The sequence below is a fragment of the Adiantum capillus-veneris genome, chromosome 26 (assembly GCF_014529385.1).
Source record: "Adiantum capillus-veneris isolate H3 chromosome 26, ASM1452938v2, whole genome shotgun sequence".
In the NCBI taxonomy this organism is placed as follows: domain Eukaryota; kingdom Viridiplantae; phylum Streptophyta; class Polypodiopsida; order Polypodiales; family Pteridaceae; genus Adiantum; species Adiantum capillus-veneris.
The window spans coordinates 123012010-123036435 of record NC_140956.1 but is presented as its reverse complement, the minus strand read 5'-3'; the positions used below and the strand labels follow the sequence as shown (position 1 = coordinate 123036435).

Sequence of the window (24426 nt, the reverse complement as noted above, 5' to 3'; positions counted from 1 at the left end):
TCATCAGTGATCACTCTTACCCTTTTCCTATTGGACCGACAAGCCCGGTACCTGACTCTACCAAATAAATAATACAGCATTCGTCGTAGGTGATAGGAGTGAGGGTTAACATGCCCCCCTTCTTGATGTAGATTCCGTCCTCGGAAGCTATTGAGTTGAAGCTCGTTTGTTGAGGTGGAAGAGCATTTGAGATGAATGTCCTTAGCCTTCTTCAGTCACTGCAAAATCAAACAACATTGGCACAGTAATTGCATTCTCATATACAATTAAAAAGCATATGCAGTTGTAGGCAGACAATTTGATTGGTAACAGAATTTTAAACCATTTGTCAGCAATAAACATTAAATTGCAATAAAATCAAATGCATAAACAACTGTAAAGGTAAAAAATTAAACAAGTCTGGGGTCGCTAATTTAACGGTCGAAAGGTACTAAAGATCGACTATTAATACCATGGGTAAGCTTCTCAATTTTCTCTGGTCAATTAAGTTGTTTAATCGCGAGAGCCAAGTATTTCATGTTCGAGGGTTGACTAGAGGCTATACCTAGAAGACCTTGTAGTTAAGCTACGATAAAAGGAATTTCTCATGAAATCATCGCCTGACTGATTACTTTTTCTTTGACCCCCCAAAGTCTTTTCACAGTGATTCAATTTTGATGTGTGTGCTTATTTTGTGTGCCTTGGGTTTTTTGCTTTTCAAGGAAAAGCGCCCACATTGGGAACCTCTAGGGCTCTAGTACCATAGGCGATACATGTGAGTGAAGTACCAAATCAAGCTGAGATTTCTCTTCCAGCTTAAGATTTTACATTGTGGCACTTTGAATTTTTTTTTGTTCGTTTTCAGCATTTTAATTTTGTAACTTTGGGGGGCCATATAACACTGTTACCCTCCCCAAGCTCATCACATTAGTAAACTCCCTTTATAATACTTAAGCTAAAGGTCAATAGGGACTAAGGCCACTAGAAAGCCCTAATACATTTCACACAATGCTGCCTAAATCGGATTAAGAACCTAAGTAACCATTGATTATTAGGAAGGCATACCCCATGGTATTAAGAGAAGATCTGTAACACCTAGCTTGGTCAAACTAGCTTAGTCGAACTGCTTGATTTTTAAACCTAGACAAGTGCTTATGACAAAAAATTACATTGATTTAATGTTTGGTACTAAGCAAATGCGCTTGATATTATGCTACCAATCACAATTAAAGCAGACAAACATGGATGCAAAATGATAAGGGGCGTGCTAATGGACAAGAAACACCTGTTTGTGTTGATGGTCGCGCTTGATTTGAAGTGTGAACGAGAGAAAGATTCCATGAAGGTCCAAATCCTAACAACAGCAACACGTTCCTGTACACACTAGGAAACACAAAGAATACCTCTAGGAGGCACATCAGTGGGAAAAGGTACCAACACTTATTGAACACAACAAGAAAACATAAGGAACCCTAACCTAATTATTTGCACTCCCCTTAGAGAGTCAAGGGAATAGGATATTGTAGAGATTGGGGGGAAACCCTAAGGCTAAACACCTATCCTCGTCGTCGAGATAAACAAAGTCATCATCCATGAGACCATATGTGCCATCCGTGTAGTCATGTAAATCTTCTTCTTCATCATAGGTACCCATGTTTACTAAGAAGGTCACTAGACGCCTATAGTCATCTTGGTCAAAAGGGTAGGCTTGTGCAATGGGAGAAATGCTCTCTACTAAGTATGGATCAGTCGTGGTCAAGAGACGTACGTATCAACCATTCTAACTCCTCGAAATTCCTCTCACATTCTAGCATACCTACCAAATCCCATTCACGTGCAAGCATCGGAAAGGCCATGTGAAACATTTGTGAAAAGTAACGAGGGTACTTCTCACCCAAGGCAGGAGTGGATGACTCTAGCGTACTAGCCATATCTGTACATGCAAATAGATGATGGTTAGAGTGCAAATATTACAAGGATCGTGTTCTTGTGCATAATGTGTTTTTATGATTTTGTGTTATGGCTCTTGCTCTTTTACTTTTTTATCTTGTTTTTGTGAGTATAAGGCTTTATATATACATTCCCTAAAATTAGAGATTAAGACGTCAGGGAGGAAGGTTGAGAGGAGAGTGAGTGAATGATGACTGTCAGCAAACACTCCCCCCTTCCTTGGATAGATCATACCGTTTGAAATGTGCTCGTCACCCTTTGAAACCAATTGTTCCAAGTTGTTATAGGTGAAGGCTTTAACCAATAGTTTTCGACTGTCCTATGCGTTTCATCTGGTTGCAAGGGTGGTAAGGTACTCTCCCATGATTTTATTTGCAACATTGTTGTAGGTGGTGAACTTACAACGGGAGGTGCAAACTCTTTCTTGCTTGTATGGATATGTACAATGGTAGGTGGAGGTTGTGTCAAAGCTTCTATTTCCATATAGGAACTACACAAAGAGCAAGAAGCTTCATTTGATTTCCCTGTTCCTGATCTAGGTGGAACAAATCGTTCTTTCTTCGGTACCCAAACTAGCTTTGGAGCGGGTGTGTAGCATTCTGTGATTTTTTTCTTTCCACGATAGTCAATTCGTTTTGGAGCTACATGATTGGGCTCACATGGGTCAGATGACAAGTAAGAACACAATCTACGTTTTGGTACCCAGATTTGATCATTTCCTTGATAGTAGCCTTGGGCTTCCAATAGTTTTTTAGGAATCCAACGCAACGTTTCTTTACATTTTTTGGGGCGAGTGAGACGTTTCTTACAAGGCCTCTGTTTTTTAGCACTAGCTATGGTCGCTGAAGAAGATTTAGGGACCCACTTGTATGTTTTCTTCATTATATTAGGATGAGTCTTGTCAGAAGCTATATGCATTGCTTCTAGCATATTTAAGGGTACGAGCGGTGGCATTTCATCCCCCTCAGGTGTTACCCAGGTCGTCCCCCTCTTTCCTTAAGTTTCTATGGTTGTTGCTAGGTGGACCCAATCCACATTGTCCGACTCAGTCATCCCAGGTAGTACATCCATATAAGGAGAATCTTCCCCAACATGAGTGTCCGCTTTACATGTGTAACAATACTGCAATGGGACCGAGTGAACTGTGGTATCAGATCTATGATCAATTATAAACCTATTTCCTAGAGGATGTGCTCGACTGGTTACAAGATCCACTCGAATGACAGAATCTTGGAACTGCAAGTAGACATGGTTTTTAGACCAGTCATGCACCATTTTTGCTTCCCTCATGAAAGGACGTCCCAAGATCATCTCCGATGCCATAGTGTGCTTGGAGAAATCCATAACATTGAAGGTAACTCTTATTTTATGTCCAAAGACCTTGATCTTGAGATCTTCTAGCATCCCAATAGGTTTAACAATAGACCCATTGGCCATCTTCACTACAATGGTTGTGGTCGCAAGGTGAGGTCTTCCCATAGTTTGCCAACAATTTTTAGTCACAATGCTAACCCCAGCGCCACCATCAAAGATTTTCTTCACAGTTAATCCCTTAGTAGTGATTGGTATGGTCACATTGGATTCATCACCCTCAAAGTATTGTCCCAACTTGTTAGCAGGTATTTCTATAACAAGGTTCTCATCTAGGTTGGGTTGTGGATCTAAGTGTTCCTCCTCTATTGGCATCTCCCCAGCTCCATCCATCTGTGCAAATTGTGGTAGCCCAAACTTTAGTTCTCCATTGAGGAAGGCTCGAAGAGCTGAGACTAGCTCAGGGTCTTTATATAGTTTGGACATGATGGTGGTTCTAACTTTTGAAGACATGAAATCCATCAATTTGGCAATGTTTAACGGCACCTTTTGTACCTCAGTCCCTTGACGTGGGGAATATGGGATCTCCATTTCTTCGATAGGATCAAGTAGTCCCTCTGTAAACATTATTTCCATCAAGAAGTGAGTACACCTACTTTCCCATGACTTTAAGTCACTTTCTTCTTGGATGACACTAGGTATTGCTAAGGGTCTATGGACTTGGTGAGGTTGTTGTTGCGTAGGGAACACAGTGTCTGTAATCTGGATCTGCCTAGGTGTTGGTTCTAGATCCCTCTGGGTATCTTCTACCAAACTCCTTAATTGCTTGACTCGCTCAATCTCCTCTGTAGGGTTTGGGTAAGTTCCTATCTTCTTCTTGGATCCTGGCCATTGTGGCTCATGAAGATCTTCCTTGTTGGTTTCTATCTTAGTGGCCGTTTTGGTCTCCATGGTTTCACTTGAATCAGAATCCTCTTCATCGTCATTCATATATACGGAGTCCTCACGAGTCCCTATGTTGGTCTTTGAACTGGGGTCTGACTTCGCTGCTTTTTGCGATCTCTTCCTTCGTGTTTTCTTCTTTTTCTGAGATTGGGCAATTGATGTCGTGTCTCTTTCTTCAAGAATATAATTTTGTTTTTGGAGCATCAATCGTGTGAGTACGTTTACTGGTACCACATGTGTACTTTGTGATGGCTCCTCGATAACTTCAATCAAGTTTAATGGCATGATCTTCGGTGCATTTGGATTATTTGGACATTGGGCAATCAAATGATTAATGCCACATCGATTACACATTAGTATCGGCATTGTAGACATGCTCGCTTGATTAGTTTGCATTAGTGTGGCATTCTTTTGTAGCCTAATACGACACTCGGCTACACGATGTGGACCTCCACACTCATAGCATTGAAGAGGTGGTCTCTTAGCAGTGTAATTGATATTTTGACCTCTTGCCGCAAGAGCAGCTACTTGATATACAGGTTTGACTTGTCCCCAATAGTCCTCCATATAGTATTGTAGACTTTCTTCAAGCACATCCATCCCATAGGCAATATTAGGATCTATATCTTCCTCACAGCCTTCCAAACAAGCAATAGATGACTCACAACCCACTTGATTCACAGAAGTGATTCTCGGATGTGGTGGTTGCGGTCCTAGCACTGGAGGTGGTAAGGGTGTTGTTTGAACAACATTTTGGGCCCTAGGGACCATGTGTTGTGTTGTGTTGTTTGTTCAAGAGGTGGGGCCGGCATCAATGCAGGCACTTGAGGTGTGTCTATCCATGCTAAGGTTGGTCTATTGGCCATCGCACGCTTAAATACTATGCAATCCTTAGCTTGATGATCATACCTTCCACAGGCATTGCAATTCCCATTGAATTTTACTCTAAAAGTAGGACATTCACTCGTACTAGGCGGTCCATAGCATACTGAGCACCATTGTTGCTCCCTTCTTGGATACATATGATTCTAAGACTCTCTTGAATAGCCTTGGTGAGATCTGCTAAAGTCATCTCAGATATCTTTGGCTCCTCAGCAATAGGCTTTAAGGTCATTGACTGATGCCCTGATGCTTGCGAGCTAACACATTTAGTCTCAACAGACACTCTTTCTCCTTGAATCATTAAATTATCCTCCAATTGGATCGCATTGCTGGTGACTGCTTCCCAAGTGGTGATACCTCTAATGACTAGGCCATTGTAGATATCCTCATGTTGTAATCCCCTAATGAATCTATCAAGCATTTGGTTATTGTTGAAGTGCTCATTTGGATTACAACGAGAATTTAAATGCTTCAAGCGACTTATAAAGTCTCTCACCGACTCTCCTTCCTCTCGTTGGGCTTTCTGGAGCTGAGAGTCTACACCCCAAAGCACTCCCTCTCGTATGTATTCTTTAAAGAACAGTCTCCTAAGAGTAGGGTAAATCGTTTTTTCTTCCACCCTTAGGGTTCTATACCAATCCCCTGCCTTCCCACTTAAGGTTAGGCTTAAAGAATTACTCTTATGTAGATCATTGTGTTCTCCTAGAGAATCGCATATTTGTTCAAACACTTCGATATGCTTTCTCACACCCCGTCTCCACTACATTTTTGTGTGAGCTTGGCTATTTATACTGCCTTACTTCTAGGCTCTCTATCAAGCGTGTTACGCATATTCTCAGCAATAGATCAACCAATAGCTTGAGCAAATGTTGACAAGTCACCTAAGTGAGCAGGAACCGTGGGTGGAGGTGCTCCAGAGACCACATGTGGAGTAGGTATTGGCATTGGGCTTGGCGCATAGGAAGCCCTTGGGTTCCACGTTGGGTACGGTGTTGTGCCATGTGGCGGTCCAAAGTTCATATGTGTGACCCTAGGCATAGCAGACGTCGGGTGTGACATGCTAATACTAGCCGGTATAGTCCCATGGAAATAAGAACTTGGGTGTCGTGGTTGTGGAGCATAGGTAGTTGAAACAATGGGAGGGGTACTAAACTACATGAGTACGAGGACCCATGGGTGTATACGATTGGTACACACTTGTAGGTACTGTTGCAGGCATTGAGCTATCATGTAGCGGTGCTTTACTAACAAATGAGGTCCATGGCGTGTTTCTCGGCATGCCCATCATTGGGGTAGGCATGGTAGCCGTGGTGTCATCAAGGGAAAGATGAGCTAGACTTGGAAAGGTGAAGCTATCACTTGTGGGCTCAGATTGCACTGAGACCCTTGGAGAAACAACATATGGAGGATCCATCGGACTTACCGAGGGAGTCTCCATTTGCGATAAGGTCAGTTGTTTAGCCTTTCCTGTATCTAAGAATCTCATGAGACCCGTTGAAGGCATGTTGATCCCCTTGTTCTGTCTCTCTAACTCAATGACCCTGTGGATGACCTCACAAACTCTTTGTTGTTGATCCTCCACACTAGTAGCACCCATTGTGGATTGTAGGACATCTAACCAACCCACGTGATAGGTGTGACCTGTGTATAGGTCGGTCAGAGTTTTCGTTTGTAGTTCGTACTCCCAGTTCTCATTTAAGAACGCTCCATCTAGGATTGAGGTGCCAGGGGTGTCCTTTGAGCTAGATGCAATGTTGCTTTCTAGGGGTTGGCCCTTAGCGGCTGCTAAGTCAAGAGCACTCGATTGCTCTCCTAGCAAAGATATTGACATAGGACCTTTCGATTTTAACTCTCTTCGTTGCTCCGCCTTGCGTAAGCTCTCAATTTCCTTTTTCTTCGCTGCAAGGATATATCGCTCAACCTCTTGCACTTCGGCAAGGTTTCTACCATCGGGTAATATGACCTCGGAGGGGAATAACTCTGAAGAGTTAGGAGGTGCAATGAATGAAGTATTCACGTGCACATTCTCTAAGGGCATAGGGTCTACGTTGGTCATGAATGGAGAATTTACTTCCCCACCCCTCTCATTTACATCATTAACTCCATGTTCGGAGCGAGTGGCTCTACTAAAGGTTTCCTTCAAGCGGCTAAGCACGCTCGGCCCGGGCCATGGGCCCATGGCATGCTTGTCTTGGCTTGAGCTATCAAGATTACGCATTGGGAAACCCTCCATGACGTCGTAGTCAGAGGAAGAGTCACTAGCCGCTATGTTCGGGTCTTAGTTTGTACTACCTTGGGTCCCCGCCGAGGGCCCGGAACCTAAAGTAGGTGGATATTGAGAACTCACGTAAGTCAAAATTCTCTCTAGTTGCTCAGTCTCTAGCACACGACCAGAGCACAGATGTATGTGCCTTTGGCACCCTACAAGCGTCGACGAATAACCTCGAAGGTTAACCGCTTACTTTTTTAAGCGTCCGCTTTCAATCGTGTTTTTTGTGTTTTTAATGTTTTTTAATGATCAATTTTTTTATAAAAGTGTGTGATAGCTCAAAACAAGTGTATCACGCAGAGGGTCGCGGTGTGCTTTACAACACAACGTTCGGTCACCTGAAGCTCCGTTGGTCCTCAAAAAATCGATTTTTAGCTACGTGTGAAGCTAAAATTCGTAATTTTAAAAGGCGACTGAGGCCTAAGCCTGAGCGTGAGCTTGGGCTTGGGTCTAGGAGATATTCCCGATCCCGGTCCTATCTTTAAATTTTTTTTTAAATTGTTTTTTTAAAAGTTTTTTTAATTTAAGGATAAGGTCGCCGCGGCTTGCGCGAGAGCACACACACACACTCTACCTACCTACTTCCAACTAATACACCTACTGTTACACACTAACACACCCTATTAGCTCTCACAGATCTACTTTCTACTTACTGTACATTACATTACACAGAACTAACAACTTTAATACTAACACCTTACACAGAGAAAAAACACAGTACCTTTGAAAACTCCATTTAAAAAAAAAAAAACATAGTAGTAACACAAAATCCTTCTTCTCAACACACACACCCTCCTTCCTTACCTTTCCTACAATTGAAATTGCACCACAAAAGAAACACAAGAGTGCCATTCAAGCTTAGTGTATGGCATTCCCTGGCAGCGGCGCCAAAAATGTGCGCGTATATCACACGTGTCAATGCAAGGAACTTGCCGATACACTGTGTGCGAGCCACAAATGGCTCCAAGTACACAACAAGCCTAAACTAGTAATCTCAAAGAAGGCGATGGTGTGTCACTCACCGCTCTACGCTTGCTTTCGTGGAGGATTCCTCACCGCAAAGAAGAAGGAGCCGCCGTTGCGCCACGCTCAACCGCTTCGCCACTGCCGTGCCGTCGTCGCAATGCTCGATCGCTCACACACACACACACACACACTCTCACGCATACACACACACACACACAAGGAGAACAAGAAGAAGAAGAAGATGGAGATGGAGCAAGAGCACTCTTCTAGTGCACAAATGAGAGAATGAGTGAATTTTAGGTTTAGTTGACTTTTATATGAGCTCGCCCCATTCACACTTGGACACCCATGCTTAGCCAACTAATCCCTTGAATGTTCCAGTTAGAGTGCGCCTCTCATCGGCGATCACTCTTACCCTTTTCCTATTGGACCGACAAGCCCGATACCTGACTCTACCAAATAAATAATACAGCGTCTGTTGTAGGTGATAGGAATGTGCGTGAGGGTTAACATCATCACGTCGGAACGCATCCTACTCTCCAGCTTGATGATCTGTGAGAACAGAAGATCGAACTGCAACACTGCTTTTTGATTTTATTCACTTGGTAGCTTTGCACGTTGAGGCTGCGTCGTTCGTTCACAGACATCAGTACGCCCGCCCTGCGCCCCCGTCTGAGGCACACATCGAGGCTGCAACACCCTCTTTTTGTCTTCCTTGTTGGAGGTTCCGACTAGGTTGAAAAGCACACACCAAAAGCTTTAAGGTAATGCGTCCGCCGCCTCCCAGCCTGCGTGCACACATTTCATGCGGATTGTGTCGATGCTTGGTTTGCTCAGGTCTCGTCTAGTTCCATCTGTCGCACTCCCATTCCATCCTCAAGCTTGACCTACATGTTATGAAGCTCAAGCTTGACCTACATGTTATGAAGCTCACACCAGCTGCAGCAACGCCACCTGGATATAAATTCCTCTGAAGTTGCACGCAATAATGCTGCGTCGATGCTTGTTTTGCCTGTGAATGACGCCGGTGCCATCGTCATCAACATTGCAGATGAATAAAAATTATGGCACGGATCAGCTCTGCTGGCTTGTCATCGCTAGCTTTTTTTACTAGGCACAACGTCGCAAACCCGCCATAGATCAGAGGACGAGAAGGTAGTAGGGTCCGCGTTTGATGGTTCCATTAAAGCTCATGTGCGAGGAAAACCATCATCGTCTACTAGCGTCTTAGCCTACTCTCTCTCTCTCTCTCTCTCTCTCTCTCTCTCTCTCTCTCTCTCTCAAAGAGTAGATAGAGACAAACCTGTAGACAAAGCTTCGAGATGCTTCCGAAGAGCCTGTGAATTGCTTGTGGAGAAGATTGAAGTGCTTCTGAGAGCAATTGAGCAATGCAGAGTATTTAGAGCTCTTCATGGTAGCAATGTTTTTTTCAAAAAATTAAATCTAATGCCACGTGGTGGCTTCTGCGCTTAGATACTGGAAAAAGAGCCTTTGGCTCACCAAGTAAAGAGAGAGAGAGAGAGAGAGAGAGAGAGAGAGAGAGAGAGAGAGAGAGAGAGAGAGAGAGAGAGAGCACATGCAACATTCACTCTCCAGGTCGTTCAGTAGTGAACGGGTGTTCACAGATCGCAGGCTTGCGCACATGCCAAGCGTTCGTTGAGTGAACTGCATGCTGATTTCTTGTTGCAGCTAGACTACAGGCTCACGATCCTTCGCTTGCAGCTTTTGCAGGTCTGTAGGTCCCTCAGAGTTCTTCCTGCCTCGCGAACGTTGAGAACGTGATGAGGGGGGGGGGGGGGCTTCATTACGTTGGCAACGTTCACAATCTGATGCCTCGAGGACATGGCGTGGCGGGGCCTGCTGAGGTGGAGAGCGCTTTTTGGCCGAACGCATGGCTGAACGGCGTCATGTGCGCACCATAAGAGAGAAGCGCGTATCCCCCCACCAACTGAATAAAAAAGAGAATCTCCACAGGCATCTTTGATTTTTGATTTTTTTTGCTGTGGGTAAAGAATAATTTATTCTTGATGTTTTATATATTTAGCGATATGCTGCCGATCCTGATTTGACTTCGCATTTAGCCAGATGCTCTCCTAATCATCTTGCGAAAATTTCTTGCATCTCCTGCGCATGGTCTGTGAATTGTTAGCTTCGGTGATCGACCACACATCGAGGAACCTGGTGATGTAAACCTCTCTCTCTCTCTCTCTCTCTCTCTCGCGACTCTGAGCAATTCCTCGTTGTGTAAAGCTCAAAGAACTTAGAATGCTTGAACTATGCATTCCTGGCGATTGTCTAGAACATGCTTTCTCTCAACACAGATTTTGTTGTTTATCGAAAGAAACCTTTAAAGCTTGCTATTGCAGATTAAAGGTCAGAAATTACATTCTATGAGAAACTCATCCGAAGAGAGAAAGGCCTTGTTGGAAGAGGAAAATGCTTTATCTGTGAGATGGAATGGCACTACGCATTTAACTGCCGGTATTTGCATACTTAATGCTCCTCACTCTCCACCCCGTGCAATCCTTTGGTCTATCTGTCAATGTGGGTTGCTTGCCTGGCCTCAATCTCTAATCTGTGGGATGATACTTATATATCCTTATATTTTGGCCTCTAGCTGAAGCCATCTCTTGAGATAGTCATGAAGTGAGCTATGTAGGACATCTGTCTAGGTGCGATCCATGTCTCTCAGATATTTAACTGCAAGAGATTTTGTCTGAGGACCCGATTCCTATGTGAGAGGCGTATTATTAACGAGTTTTGACCATATTGAAAGGGTGGGAGCTGCTTTATAGCAATTCCATGAGTGTATTAAACAAGTGTGTCATTTGTGCATACCATGATCTAGATGCCTAGATTTCTTGAAAGTTTTGTATCATAATCCGTCCTACAGTAGCTTGTTGAAACATACTGTTTGCAATAGAGTGTAATAACCCGCTGGACGGGTGACTCACCGAAACACATCAAATTGCGACTGAAAGACTTGAAAAGATCACACTTGTGCTTTGAAAACGACACGAGCGAGGCATAGTGCCCCTCAAGTGATTGTTGGCCCTCAAGTCGAGCACCTCTAGCGTTATTTCTTTATTATTGTTCAAAGAGTTTAGAACTGTGTTTGACCAAGTCCTCATATTTATATGCACTTTGGCCCTACAAAAGCAACTTAAAAAGCCTCAAAGTCAACCGCTTTTAATAACTCGACCAAAAGCCATATGCATCAATTAATTGGCACAGTAGAAAGTTGCCTGCATAAGAAAACTGCCATGTCAGCAATTTTGTATAGTGACCCGCTTTTTTCGTTGGAAACCGCGGGCGCGTCTTTTCATAGATGTCTCCTTTGATCTGGCCTATTGTAAGCTCCCATTGTGCAATCATTTGTCTTGCCTTGCCACCTAGCCGTCACATACCCCTCCCTTCAGGAAGAGTTATCGTCTGCAATTTAAAACACAAGGACCATTGTTAACAGCTACTGCCGCATGCAGTCATGCAAACAAAATCGAGCAATTAGAGACATTCTTGGACTTAGAGAGAATGCTGTAGTCATTCATCTCTTGACATAAATACTCACATCCCAGTAGCCACAGGACATAAATCAAGGGGGATGATACATCAATCTAGTGATGGTTTGTATAAACTTTGCTGTTGCTCAGTGCAACAAGTGCTCAGGTGACCTCACATCATAGATCGATCCAATGTTGGTCTTTTCCAACGTTGTACATGGTTCCATATGTCAACGAGAGAGAGAGAGAGAGAGAGAGAGAGAGAGAGAGAGAGAGAGATTGTATTATGGTCCACGGAGGTCAAATATGACCCATGGGACCGGATGCAAAACATTACAGCGGCATGCTTGTACGTGAAGACATGAGATACATATCAGTTAAGGACGGAGGGTCCATCGGGAGGGTAAAAGAAAGGGAACAAAAACCTAAGGGGGAGTAGTTGAGGGGAGAGCCCCTTTTGAAGTTCGAAACTCCTGAATTATAGTTTTACCGCCTCGATAGACTGCCCATTTACCTTGTTTGCGGGCTTCAGACATCTTCTTGAGCTCGTCCTTTTTAATTTTGACTTGATTTGTTGTCAACTCCTTAGTAATCCAAAGCTTTGTTCCTTTGAGGAGACGGGATTGACATAAAACTTCAACCGCTCGTCTTTGTCCTTGAGAGTAAGGACACAATGCTCGGGACGCACATGTCAATGTGTGTCATTGATCCAAGTGACGGTCTCTGGCTTGATGTTGACTGGTTGAAGAATGTCGTTGAGCTTGGTAATCGCTTCTTCAAGGGTGTCCTCAACGGTGCACCTCGATGATGAAAGCCCACCGATGTGGACCTTGAGGGCATTCTCTTCTTGAAGTCTTTGTTCTGTCACGTGACACATCCAACCTTATGTGTCCGTGGACAAGCTATAGCATGACAAGGGTTCAGTTCAGTCCAGTCAGTCTAGCTCAGGAAGTGTTCCGGCACTTTTGTCAGTCTGTTTGCAGACCGTGCATGCCCAGGCACTTAGAGTAGATGCATATCCTCTGGTTGCACATAGCATGATCATCAACATTACCATCAGAATCCATCAGGAGCATTTTCCAGTGCACAGAACCTATTTTCCCTATTCTTGACATTTTTCACTTATTTATTCAGTGGCTTTTGTTGGGAAACTGGGTAGGGCAAATTCAATGAGTTAATATATAAGGAAACCCTAGCACTAGCATTTCTGGCAGAAGGAGGAAGGAGAGCAACAGGCACCCAATGCAGCAGGCCCTCTGGAGCACCTTCTCAAGCAAGATTCCCCCAAAGAACCCTTGCGTTTTTCAGCCCAGAAACCACCAGCGTTTTCAGCAAAGAACCTCAGCGTTTTTCAGCCCCCTAAGTTCAGCGTTTTCAAGCCATCAACCTCAGCGTTTTTAGCCTCACATCAGCGCTTGCAGAACCAGCAGATCCAGCGTTTTTAGAGGCAGCAGAACCAGTGTTTTGACCCTGCAACCCAGCGTTTTTGTGGCCAGCACATCCGCATTTTCAAGGTCAGCAACACAACGTTTTTGGACAGCTTGAAACAACGTTTTTCAGCAGCCCAATCCGCAGTAACTTCAGCGTTTTTCAGCAGCCAGACCGTAGGAGATCTCGTACAGCAGTTAGTATGTCAATCTCGTCGATGCCGTCGTCGACAACCTAGATACTCGTTGCATCATAGTTTCTCAACTCGCATCGGCATCTTGTACCAGATTGTGCAATCAATAGAATGGACTTCTCTCGCCATCGAGAGAAGGGCCTTCGGAGGAGGGTTTGACAACTTGTTTGGTGTTGTATTCTTCTCTCTCTCTCTCTCTCTCTCAATCTCATGCACCTTCATTCACAGTGTTTATCTACTTTGTTTGTGATCATTTGCACTCTCATTAAAGAACGGAAGGCTCTCCCTTCCCTAAGTAAAAAGGAACCTTGAGCACAGTTTGGAGCACTCATCTTGAGCAAAGTTCAACATTCACTTCCGCTGCACCTTACATTGGTATCAAAGCTTTGGCAGTGTTCTGTATTACTCAAGGAAAGAACCACAAGAACCACAGAATTTATTTTGCTTGTTGTGGTCGCACGTTACTCAAGTCCACGGGCGTGTCGATTCCTAATCGTGTTTTTGAAGAGTGACAAGAAACCCAAGAAAGAAGGGCTTGTCCAGTCTCCCCTTGTTCTCTTTTCACTCATTGAGAGCGGACCCTGCACTTAGCGGCCGGCCAATCGACGTGAGGTGGGAAAAAGCAACCTTGGTGTGAGCGCAAGGCCGCCAAGGGGTGCACCCACGGAAGAGAAGAGCTCGGGTGAAGAGAAGATCTTTCTCTAACACAGATTGCAAGCTAAAGAAGAACCTCAAGAACCTCAAGACCCCGAAGAACCTCAAGACCCTCAAGAACCCAAGACCCACAAGAATTCAAGTTCCTCGTGAACTTAAGAACCAAAGATCACAATGTATGGTCATCACCCGAAGCGGAATGGATACTTCGAAGAACCTCAAGACCCCCAAGAACCTCAAGACCCTCAAGAACCCAAGACCCACAAGAACCCAAGTTCCTCGTGAACTTAAGAACCAAAGATCACAGTGTATGGTCATCACTCAAAGCGGAATGGATACTTCGCATGGAGGTGATGGGAATGATAGTAGCTAAGAAGAATCTCACCACCAAGGAGGTTTTTCTGACCCTCCTCCTTCCCCATCTATGCCACATGTTGTACCAAATCCTATGGAGGATTTGGTCAAGTCGATGATGGACATGATGGCACAACAACAAGAAGCAATCGCGTTGCGATGGCACAACAAGAAGCAAATTGCATTGCCATGGAGCGTGAACGCCAAACCAGACAGGAAACCTTGGACCGCAAAGCGCGCCGAGCGGCCGAGGAACGAAAAGAAAGAAAAGCACAAAGAAAGGAGGTGGCCGAAGAAAGACGAGCGGCCTTGGAGGCTGATCGTGAGGCACAGAGAGAACTACGCATGCAAGAATTGGTTCGACAGGTTCTCTGTAAGGTGCAACGGAATGAATGTTGTATTTTCTCAAGATTAGTGATCTTTATTGCTCAAGGTTCCTTTTAGTTCTTAGGGAAAGAGAGAGCTTTCCGTCTTATGGAGAGTGTTGTGATCACGAACAAAGTGAGTGGATATTGTGCGTGCAAGTGAATGAGACTGAGAGAAGGAGAGAGAAGAGATACGACACCCGAGAGTTTGTAAAACCCTCCTCCGAAGGCCCCACTCTCGTCTGCGAGAGTGGTCTACTCTTATGGAGAGTGTTGTGATCACGAACAAAGTGAGTGGATATTGTGCGTGCAAGTGAATGAGACTGAGAGAAGGAGAGAGAAGAGATACGACACCCGAGAGTTTGTAAAACCCTCCTCCGAAGGCCCCACTCTCGTCTGCGAGAGTCAGACGAGAGTGGTCTACTTTGATTGCACAAAGGTGTACAATGCGAATGCAATGGACTGATGCAACTTGGACTATGCCGACGACGACGACGGTGGTGACGACGACGACTTGATGGCTGAAATCTGAGATCTTCTAATCGCTGAATTTCGGGACTGTTTCGGTGGCTGAAAATGACTGTTTTGACTGCGTTTTTATGGCTGAAAATGGGGGAACATCTGCAACTGTCTTGGGGGTGATCTACTGCGGTGTCAGGCTGAAAACTGCGAGTCTCTGCTGCTGGTTTGGGCTGAAATCAAAAACGCTGATGCTGTCCTTTTCTTGCCAAAAACGCTGGGCTCTATATGCTCCAAAACGCTAATTTGCTGCAGTTGACTAGCGTTAGTAAAAACACCGAGAAGGCTGGTGGGTTGGGAGCAAAATCGCCAAGGATCTGCTAGGGGAACATACGCCAAGGATGGGGTGAGGATGGCGATGGTAATGCTTGGAAAACGCTAGGGGGTGCTGAGGGGGGTTTATTGCTGAGAAGTTGCCTGTTGAGCGGGAAGCTCTTGCTGCCTCTTCTGCCAGAAAGTGCTAACTAGGGTTTGCTTATATATTAACTTAGCAAAATTGCCCTACCTACTTTTGTTGGAAAGTCACTTAAAAATAATAAGTGAAAATAACCAAAAATAGAAAAATAGGCTAAATGCACTGGAAAATTCCCCTAACTGATGCTAATGGATTCTGATGGGAATTCCGATAATCATGCTGTGTGCAACCGGAGGATATGCATCTATGCTAAGTGACTGGGCATGCACGGTCTATGAATAGACTCACAAAAGTGTCAGATCACTGCTAATCTAAATTGACTGAACTGACTGAACCCTGCTGTGGTGTAGCTTGTCCACGGACACATAGGGTTGGGATGTGTCACGTGACATCCCCTCCTTTTCAAAGTGAGGTATTAATACCGAGCTGCATGGCTTCCTTGTAGTCTGCCAACAACTCTGGATAATCCTTGAAGAACTCTTCGTCTACCCACACCGCCTCATGGGTTCCTCGATCTTTGAACTTCAAAAAATACTGTCGTACTTGTTTCTTCGAACCATGGCGAAACCGATGCAACAAGACTTGCTCCGGCTCCATGACTTCTGCTTCATCGATGATCTCCGGTTCTTCTTCTTCCGAAACATTCTTTGGAGGTGTTCCTTGAAACACTTTCAACCAAGAAACATGGAAAACGTTGTGCATTGACCATGAGTTAGGCAACTTCAATTTCATTGAAACCTCATTAATCTTTTTGATGACTGGAAATGGACCATACATACGAAAAGATAACTTAGGACATTTCTTTCCAACTTGCTTAAGACACTGTTTCATAATTCGTAGATACACCCAGTCTCCTTCCTTGATCGAGACCTCTTGACGATGCTTGTTAGCCTGTCGAGAATAAGATTCTTGAGCCTTGCTTAGCCGAAGCTTCACTCTCTCAAAAATCTCATCCAATGACTGGACTCTCAGCATTGGCATCAGGCATTTGACTGACCGATCGAGTCAACAATGACTGGAATCGGCGGCCAAAAGCTGCCTCATACGGAGTTCGACCAATAGCAGAAGAGAAGGAATCATTGAGAATAGCTTGTACCAATGGGAGATAGAGCTCCCATTGAGACTGCTGATCATGAACATAAGACTTTAACACATCAAAAGCCAACTGATTATAAATGTCCGTTGGACCATCTGACTGTGGATGAAAAGCGGATGAAAAATTCAACCTTGTCCCAAAATTTTCAAAGAGTGCACGCCAAAAGTTGGACGTAAACTTAACATCCCTATCTGAAACAATGGACTTTGGCAAACCACAGAGGGGGTACCAATGCTTTATGAACAATCGTGCAACATCTTGTGCAGGAACTGTGGCCTTACAAGGAATCAACATGCAAAATTTGCTGAAACGATCAACAATAGTTAAACATTGAGTGTTCCTTGAATGCTGATTTGGTTGTAAGTTAGTCACAAAATCCATAGAGATATCTTGAAAAGGTCCCTCGGGAATAGGCAGCGGAAGCAAGAGGCCTTGCTGCTTACCCCGAGGAGCTTTTACTTTTTGATATATAGTGCAATGTGTGACATAACTAAACACATCTTTTCGCATTTTAGGCCAATAGAAAAATCGTTCAATCTTTTCCAATGTGGTGTTCATACCCCTGTGCCCACCCGTGAGAGAGTCATGTGCATCATGCAATATGGCTGGCCTGAGAGAGGGCAACACACATAGACGCTGACGAAAATATAACAATCCATCACGAATGAGATAGTTGTTGCTGGGCCCTTGGGAAGCAAGAATCTGCAACCAATACTTACCAAACTCTGAATCTGCATTCTGATTCTTCATGCTGTCAAAAGACTCACCCTGTATAGAAAATGTGGTTCTTGACTCGAGAGCCAAAATCTGTCCTTTGCGACTCAACGCATTTGCAACAGGGTTAGCTTTTCCAGGCACATACTCAATCAAACCTCCAAATTGCTCAAAAAATTGTGACCACCGCGCTAGCGATAACTCCAATGTGCACTAGGCGTAGAATGGAGCCACTTGAGGGCTTGATGATCTGTGCGTACTGTAAACTCTCTACCATACAAAAAATGCTTCCAATGCTTAAGAGAGTGAATGACAGACAAAAGTTCTTTATCATAAACTGAATAATTCTTTTCTGCACTATTGAGCTTCCGGCTAAGGAAAGCTACAGGACGACCATGCTGCTGGAGCACAGCGCCTATGGAGACATTGCTCGCATTCGTCCATACCTCAAAGGGATCATCCCAAGAAGCAAGGATAAGACACGGTGCTTCTGTCACCGCAACCTTGAGAGCTGCGAAAGCCTCAATGGCTGCCTCGGGCAAGTCTACGCGTTGACGGTGAGTCTTTACCCCTTTCAAAACATCAGTCATAGGTGCAGCAATGCGTGCAAAATTCTCTATGTGCAAACTATATGCTTGACATAAACCAAGAAAAGAACGCACATCATATGCAATTTTGGGCAAATCCCAATCACGAACCTGTTCCACCTTCGCGGGGTCTAGCTTGACGCCTTCTGCAGAAATGATATAACCCAGATAAGTGACTTCAGTAAGAAAAAATTCAGACTTCTTAGCTGCAATGTACAACTGACACTCATCCAAACGAGTTAATACCCTTTCAACATCCCTTTCATGTTGTTCCCACGATGCAAAAAAAATGAGAAAATCATCTAAAAAGATGAACACACATACACCTACTAGGTCGCCGAAACGACCTACCATGAGACGATTGAACCTACCCACGACTCGTGTCAATCTAAAAGGTATAACAATATACTCCCATTGCCCTCGCTCGGTGTGAAAGGCAGTCTTGAAAATGTCGCCTTTGAATACCCGTACCTGATGGTATCCACTTTTGAGATCGACCTTGCTGAAAACCTTTGCCCCATTGAGTCTATCCAAGATATACTCAATGCGAGGCATCGGAAACTTGTTCTTGACGGTCATCTTGTTTAATGCCTTGTAATCAACACACACAAACGAGACGAACCATCCTTCTTACAAACGAACAAAATAGGGGTAGCAAAAGGACTTACACTAGAACGTATGAATCCACCAACTCCGTGAGTTATCGCTCTAACTCTTCCTCTTGTGACTTGTTCAAACGGTAGGGAGCCTTACTGACTGGCTGCGCTCCCTCTATAAGCTCGATGCGGTGGTCCTCCGGCCGCTCTGGTGGGAGACGAGGTGGAAGATCATCCTGCAAAAAGAGATGTTTAAATTTCGTAAACAACTCCGAATACTTACCTGGAGCCTGAATGCTCTGGGAAACTGGAGCAGCATAAATGAATGCCGCTTGTGCTCCTCGTCGTAATTCACGCTTTACGTGTACATGCGAGATGAGAGGCAAAGAATGCAAGCCCTCCTCAGCACGAATGATGAGGGGGGAATCAGTATCGGAATGTAAAGTGATCGTGTTAGCACTAAATTTTAATCTCAGGATCAAGTTCACGAAACCATTTAATGCCTAAAATCATATCACATCCTGAGAGAGAAGACACAAGAAATTTCCTGCGAAAAGAAGCTTGCTGAATGGTAAACATCACATCAAGGCACTCCTTCGTGATAAGAGAGTCCATACCAGGAGCGAAGCCAGAAACCTCGAGAGGAGATATCTGACTAACCTCTAGGCGGGCTCTCTCAACATGAGGGGGACTAATCACATCATGCATACTGTCTGGATCAAACAATATGACAAAACGCTGTCCTTTTACATGACCATAACACTTCATGAGAGATTCATCAATGTGTGTGTCAGAGTCGTGAGAAGATGCAGGTTGTGTTGTGACAGAGTTTGTGGTAGTTGCGGGTGCCTTTGGTTCTTTAGGTGGGACTGTCTTACGACAGTTTTTCTTAATGTGACCCTTAATGTGACATTGAAAACATCTACCTTCTTTAGCATAAATCACTCGTTCTTCCGCCGTGATGTATCCTCCTATAATTCCTTGAGAGGCTTTTTCATCAGGGGTTAGCTTAGGTTTTGCAGGTGCTTTAGCTTACCCTTAGATTTATTGTTAGAGTTCTTTTCCGAGGAATTAGAGGAAGAAGGGTTAGAAGAATTACCCATTCTTACTATTCTTACCGTTCTTACCATTCTGTGTGTTCTGAGAATTCTGAGATGTCCCTTGAGAAGACTTGTTCTCCTTAGGCTTTCCCTTGTTGTGCTTCATCTCTTGGGCGAGAGCGATTGCTACCGCCTTGTTGAGATCTGCCGGGTCAAAGACTTCAACATCAAACTTGATGTAATTGTCTAACCCAAAGAGAAAAGCTTCTTTCCGCTCATCATCCGACTTGCGTAGTTGAGTGCCTAGCTGCAAAACACGGTTAGAAAAAGACATGACTGACATACCATGTTGCTTAAGATTACGCCAATCCTCTTTCAAGCGTGCAAGGTACTGAGGTGGCATAAACCGCGCCTTGAGCTTGTCTTGGAAATCAGCCCAACTAAAAGAGAGGGGCGTGAAATCGTCGGCTGCCTCTAGGTGCGCGGCTATCTGTGTCTCTTGCCATGCATGGTACCAATTTATGGCATCACCGGCAAGGTACATAGTTGCCGTCAAAACTTTGCTATTTCCTGTTTTCTTAGTTGTCGCAAAATAAGCATTAAATTGATGCAACCAAGAATGAATCACCGCAGCATCCATCTTACCATCATACTTACTGAAAGTCACTTTTTCGGTGACTGGGTTGTTGGAATCCGCATCCTGGCTTGCACCACGAGAGGAACTCCCATGATCTTTGGGTGGTTCGGTCTTCGAGGCGAGAACTTGGGCAAGCAATTCTTGAGTGCGTAGCTCTCGTCGAGCTTCACGCTCGGCCTCCAATGCTGCGTTTCTTGCTGCCGCTTCTTCCTTCCTTAGTTCTTTTCTTTCTTTTCTTGCGTTGCGCTCGCGTTCTAAAGCAAGGCGCTTGTCTTCCTATCTATCCATCATGGCCATCATTTGCTTCATCATTGCCTCCATAGGGTCTGGCGTAGATGGCGAAGGTGGAGGGTGGGAAAAACCTCCCGGTGGGGAGAATCCTTCGTCGCCTCTCTCATGCTCATCACGTGAATGCAACGTATCCATGTCGCTTCGGGTGACGACCATGCACTATGATCTTGGGGTCTTAAGCTCGCGAGGAACTTGGGTTCTTGAGGGTCTTGAGGTTCTTGAGGTCCTTGATTCGTGAGAATCTTGGGTTCTTGAGGTTCTTGAGGGGTTCTTTTGCTTGCAAATCGCGTTGGAGAAGGATCTTCTCTTCACCCGAGTTCTACTCTTTTCTGTGGGCGCACCCCTTGGCAGCCTTGCGCTCACACCAAGGTTGCTTTTTCCCACCTCACGTCGATTGGCCGGCCGCTAAGTGCACGGTCCGCTCTCAATGAGTGAAAAGAGACACAAGGGGAGGTTGGACAAGCCCTTCTTTCTTGGGATTCCTGTCACTCTTCAACAAAACACGATTAGGAATCACCACGCCCAAGTAAACTTGGGTTCGTGCGATCACAAGAAGCAAAAAAAATTCTTGTGGTTCTTCCCTTGAGTAATGCAGAACACTTCCAAAGCTTTGATACCAATGTAAGGTGTAGCGGAATGAATGTTGTATTTTCTCAAGATTAGTGATCTTTACTGCTCAAGGTTCCTTTTAGTTCTTAGGGAAAGAGAGAGCTTTCCGTCTTATGGAGAGTGCTGTGATCACGAACAAAGTGAGTGGATATTGTGCGTGCAAGTGAATGAGACTGAGAGAAGGAGAGAGAAGAGATACGACACCCGAGAGTTTGTAAAACCCTCCTCCGAAGGCCCCATTCTCGTCGGCGAGAGTGGTCTACTTTGATTGCACAAAGGTGTACAATGCAAATGCAATGGACTGATGCAACTTGGACTATGCCGACGACGACGACGGTGGTGACGACGACGACTTGATGGCTGAAATCTGAGATCTTCTAATCGCTGAATTTCGGGACTGTTTCGGTGGCTGAAAATGACTGTTTTGACTGCGTTTTTATGGCTGAAAATGGGGGAACATCTGCAACCGTCTTGGGGGTGATCTACTGCGGTGTCATAGGCTGAAAACTGCGAGTCTCTGCTGCTGGTTTGGGCTGAAATCAAAAACGCTGATGCTGTCCTTTTCTTGCCAAAAACGCTGGGCTCTATATGCTCCAAAACGCTAATTTGCTGCAGTTGACTAGCGTTAGTAAAAACGCCGAGAAGGCTGGTGGGTTGGGAGCAAAATCGCCAAGGATCTGCCAGGGGAACATACGCCAAGGATGGGGTGAGGATGGCGATGGTAATGCTTGGAAAACGTAGGGGGTGCTGAGGGGGGTTTACTGCTGAGAAGTTGCCTGTTGAGCGGGAAGCTCTTGCTGCCTCTTCTGCCAGAAAGTGCTAACTAGGGTTTGCTTATATATTAACTTAGCAAAATTGCCCTACCTACTTTTGTTGGAAAGTCACTTAAAAATAATAAGTGAAAATAACCAAAAATAGAAAAATAGGCTAAATGCACTGGAAAATTCCCCTAACTGATGCTAATGGATTCTGATGGGAATTCCGATGATCATGCTGTGTGCAACCGAGGATATGCATCTATGTTAAGTGACTGGGCATGCACGGTCTACGAATAGACTCACAAAAGTGCGAGATCACTGCTAATCTAAATTGACTGAACTGACTGAACCCTGCTGTGGTGTAGCTTGTCCACGGACACATAGGGTTGGGATGTGTCACGTGACATTCTCGCCTCAAAGTCCGAGCCAGTCAAAGATGTTGGTAGTTCATCAAGTGGCGTAAGCCGAGATTCGGACTCCAACAACGCAGTCACAAAGAAGTTGACTTTCAGTAAGTATGATGGTAAGATGGATGCTACAGTTACTCATTCTTGGTTGCATCAATTTAATGCTTATTTTCCGACAACTAAGACGACAGGAATTAGCAAGGTTTTGACGGCAGCTATGTACCTTGCCGGTGATGCCATTAATTGGTACCACGCATGGCAAGAGGCACAATTGACCGCGCACCGAGAGGAAGCCGAGGATGGCGAGCTCCTTTCCTTCAATTGGGCAAACTTCCAAGACAAGCTCAAGGCGCGGTTTATGCCACCCGAGTACCTCGCACGATTGGCGCGGTCTGAAGCAAAATGGTATGCCAGTTATGTCTTTCTCTAATCGTGTTTTGCAGCTCGGCACTCAATTACGCAAATTGGATGTGGAGCGCAAGGAGGCATTGCTTTATGGATTGGACGAGTATATCAAGTATGATGTCGAGTTGCTCGATCCAATCGATCTCAACAAGGCGGTAGTGGTTGCTCTCGCACAGGAGATGAAGCACAACAAGGGAAAGCCCAAGGAAAACAAGACTTCCACAATTACCTCTCAGACTTCTCACACTCCTCAGAACGGTAAGAATGGTAAGACTGGTAAGAACGGTAACTCTGCTAGCCAATCTTCCAATAGTCTCTCAGAAAAGAACTCTCCAAGTGAACCTAAGGGTAAAGCTAACACAATTGCTAAACCTAAGCTCACTCCATATGAAAAGGTAGAACAAGGAATTTTAGGTGGATACATCACATCGGAAGAGCAAAGCACTTATTCTAAGGAAGGTCGTTGTTTTCATTGTCACATCAAGGGTCATATAAAAAGAACATGTCCTAAGCTTGAATCAAATGAATCTAAAGCACCCACAGAACCCACTTCCTCTGTCAATGCAATAAATGAGAACACGAGTGTGACCCAAGTCTCTCACGATCCTCCCATTGATAAGTTTCTCATTAAGTGTTATGGTCATGTGAATGGTCAGCGTTTTGTCATATTGTTTGACCCAGGTAGTATGCATGATTTTATTAGTGACTCTCTTGTCGAAAGAGCCCGCTTGGAGGTTCGCAAGACATCTCCTTTCGAGGTGTCTGGCTTCTCTCCCGGTATGGATTCTCTCATCACGCAAGAGTGCCTTGATGTTTTGTTCACTGTTCAATAAGTGTCCTTCCGCAGAAAATTTGTAGTCTCTCCTCTTTCAGGATGTGATATGCTTTTGGGCATTCGATGGTTTCGTGAGTATAACCCTCTCATTGATTGGGCGGAAAATACGTTCATTTTCAATGCCAAAAGTGACTCTCTCCTTGTCATTCGTGGAGAGCAAGTTGTTCATTCTCCATCTCTCATTTCTAATATGCAGGCGAAGATTGAAAGAATTTAGGAGAAGGAGACTCTTAGTCTCGTCTTCTCCATAGCATGACACACATGATTTGCATGATAATGACAAGCATGATGATTTGCATGATCAAGATGTGATTACTCACGAGCATGATGATTTGCAGGATGAAGATGAGATTGTTCACAAGGATGATGGTTTAGTTGCTACTTTTTCTAGCAAAGCTAACCTCGTTTCAGATTCGATCAATCACGAAGAACCGATCTTGGCTTTCGACCCTCTGCATCATAATCAAAGTGCATTTGCTTCAAGAATCCTGGATGGATGAAGTTCTTTGTAGCTCCAGGGTCAAAGAAAATAAGGGCTACAAAGCCATTGAATTTGCCATATGCTTGGCACAATTCATTTGTACTCTCAAGGCGTATGCCATGGATATCAGGGACTAGTCCAATAGCGAGTCTAGCTCTCTTAGCTGGAGGTGGCGTTGGGGTTCTGTCAACCGTTGGTGGGGACGTCGGCTCCGCTGTAACAAACTTGGACACCCCAAGT

The 24426-nt window shown here is 44.6% G+C and overlaps 1 protein-coding gene across 6 annotated transcripts in view; it reads left to right on the top strand.

Moving 5' to 3' along the window:
• The first annotated feature begins 10354 nt into the window (after window positions 1–10354).
• CW7 overlaps window positions 10355–24426 on the top strand; it is a 96020-nt gene continuing 81948 nt past the window's right edge. Inside the window, exons 1-2 of one of the 6 annotated variants that reach the window (XM_086501271.1) lie at window positions 10387–10488; window positions 10669–10783. In XM_086501271.1, the coding sequence (XP_086357397.1) occupies window positions 10755–10783 (29 nt within the window). In that variant the 5' untranslated portion in view covers window positions 10387–10488; window positions 10669–10754. Of the gene's footprint in view, window positions 10489–10668; window positions 10784–24426 lie in introns of those variants that run through there. The other 5 variants (XM_086501270.1, XM_086501274.1, XM_086501273.1 and 2 more) reach the window with 5 other exon arrangements.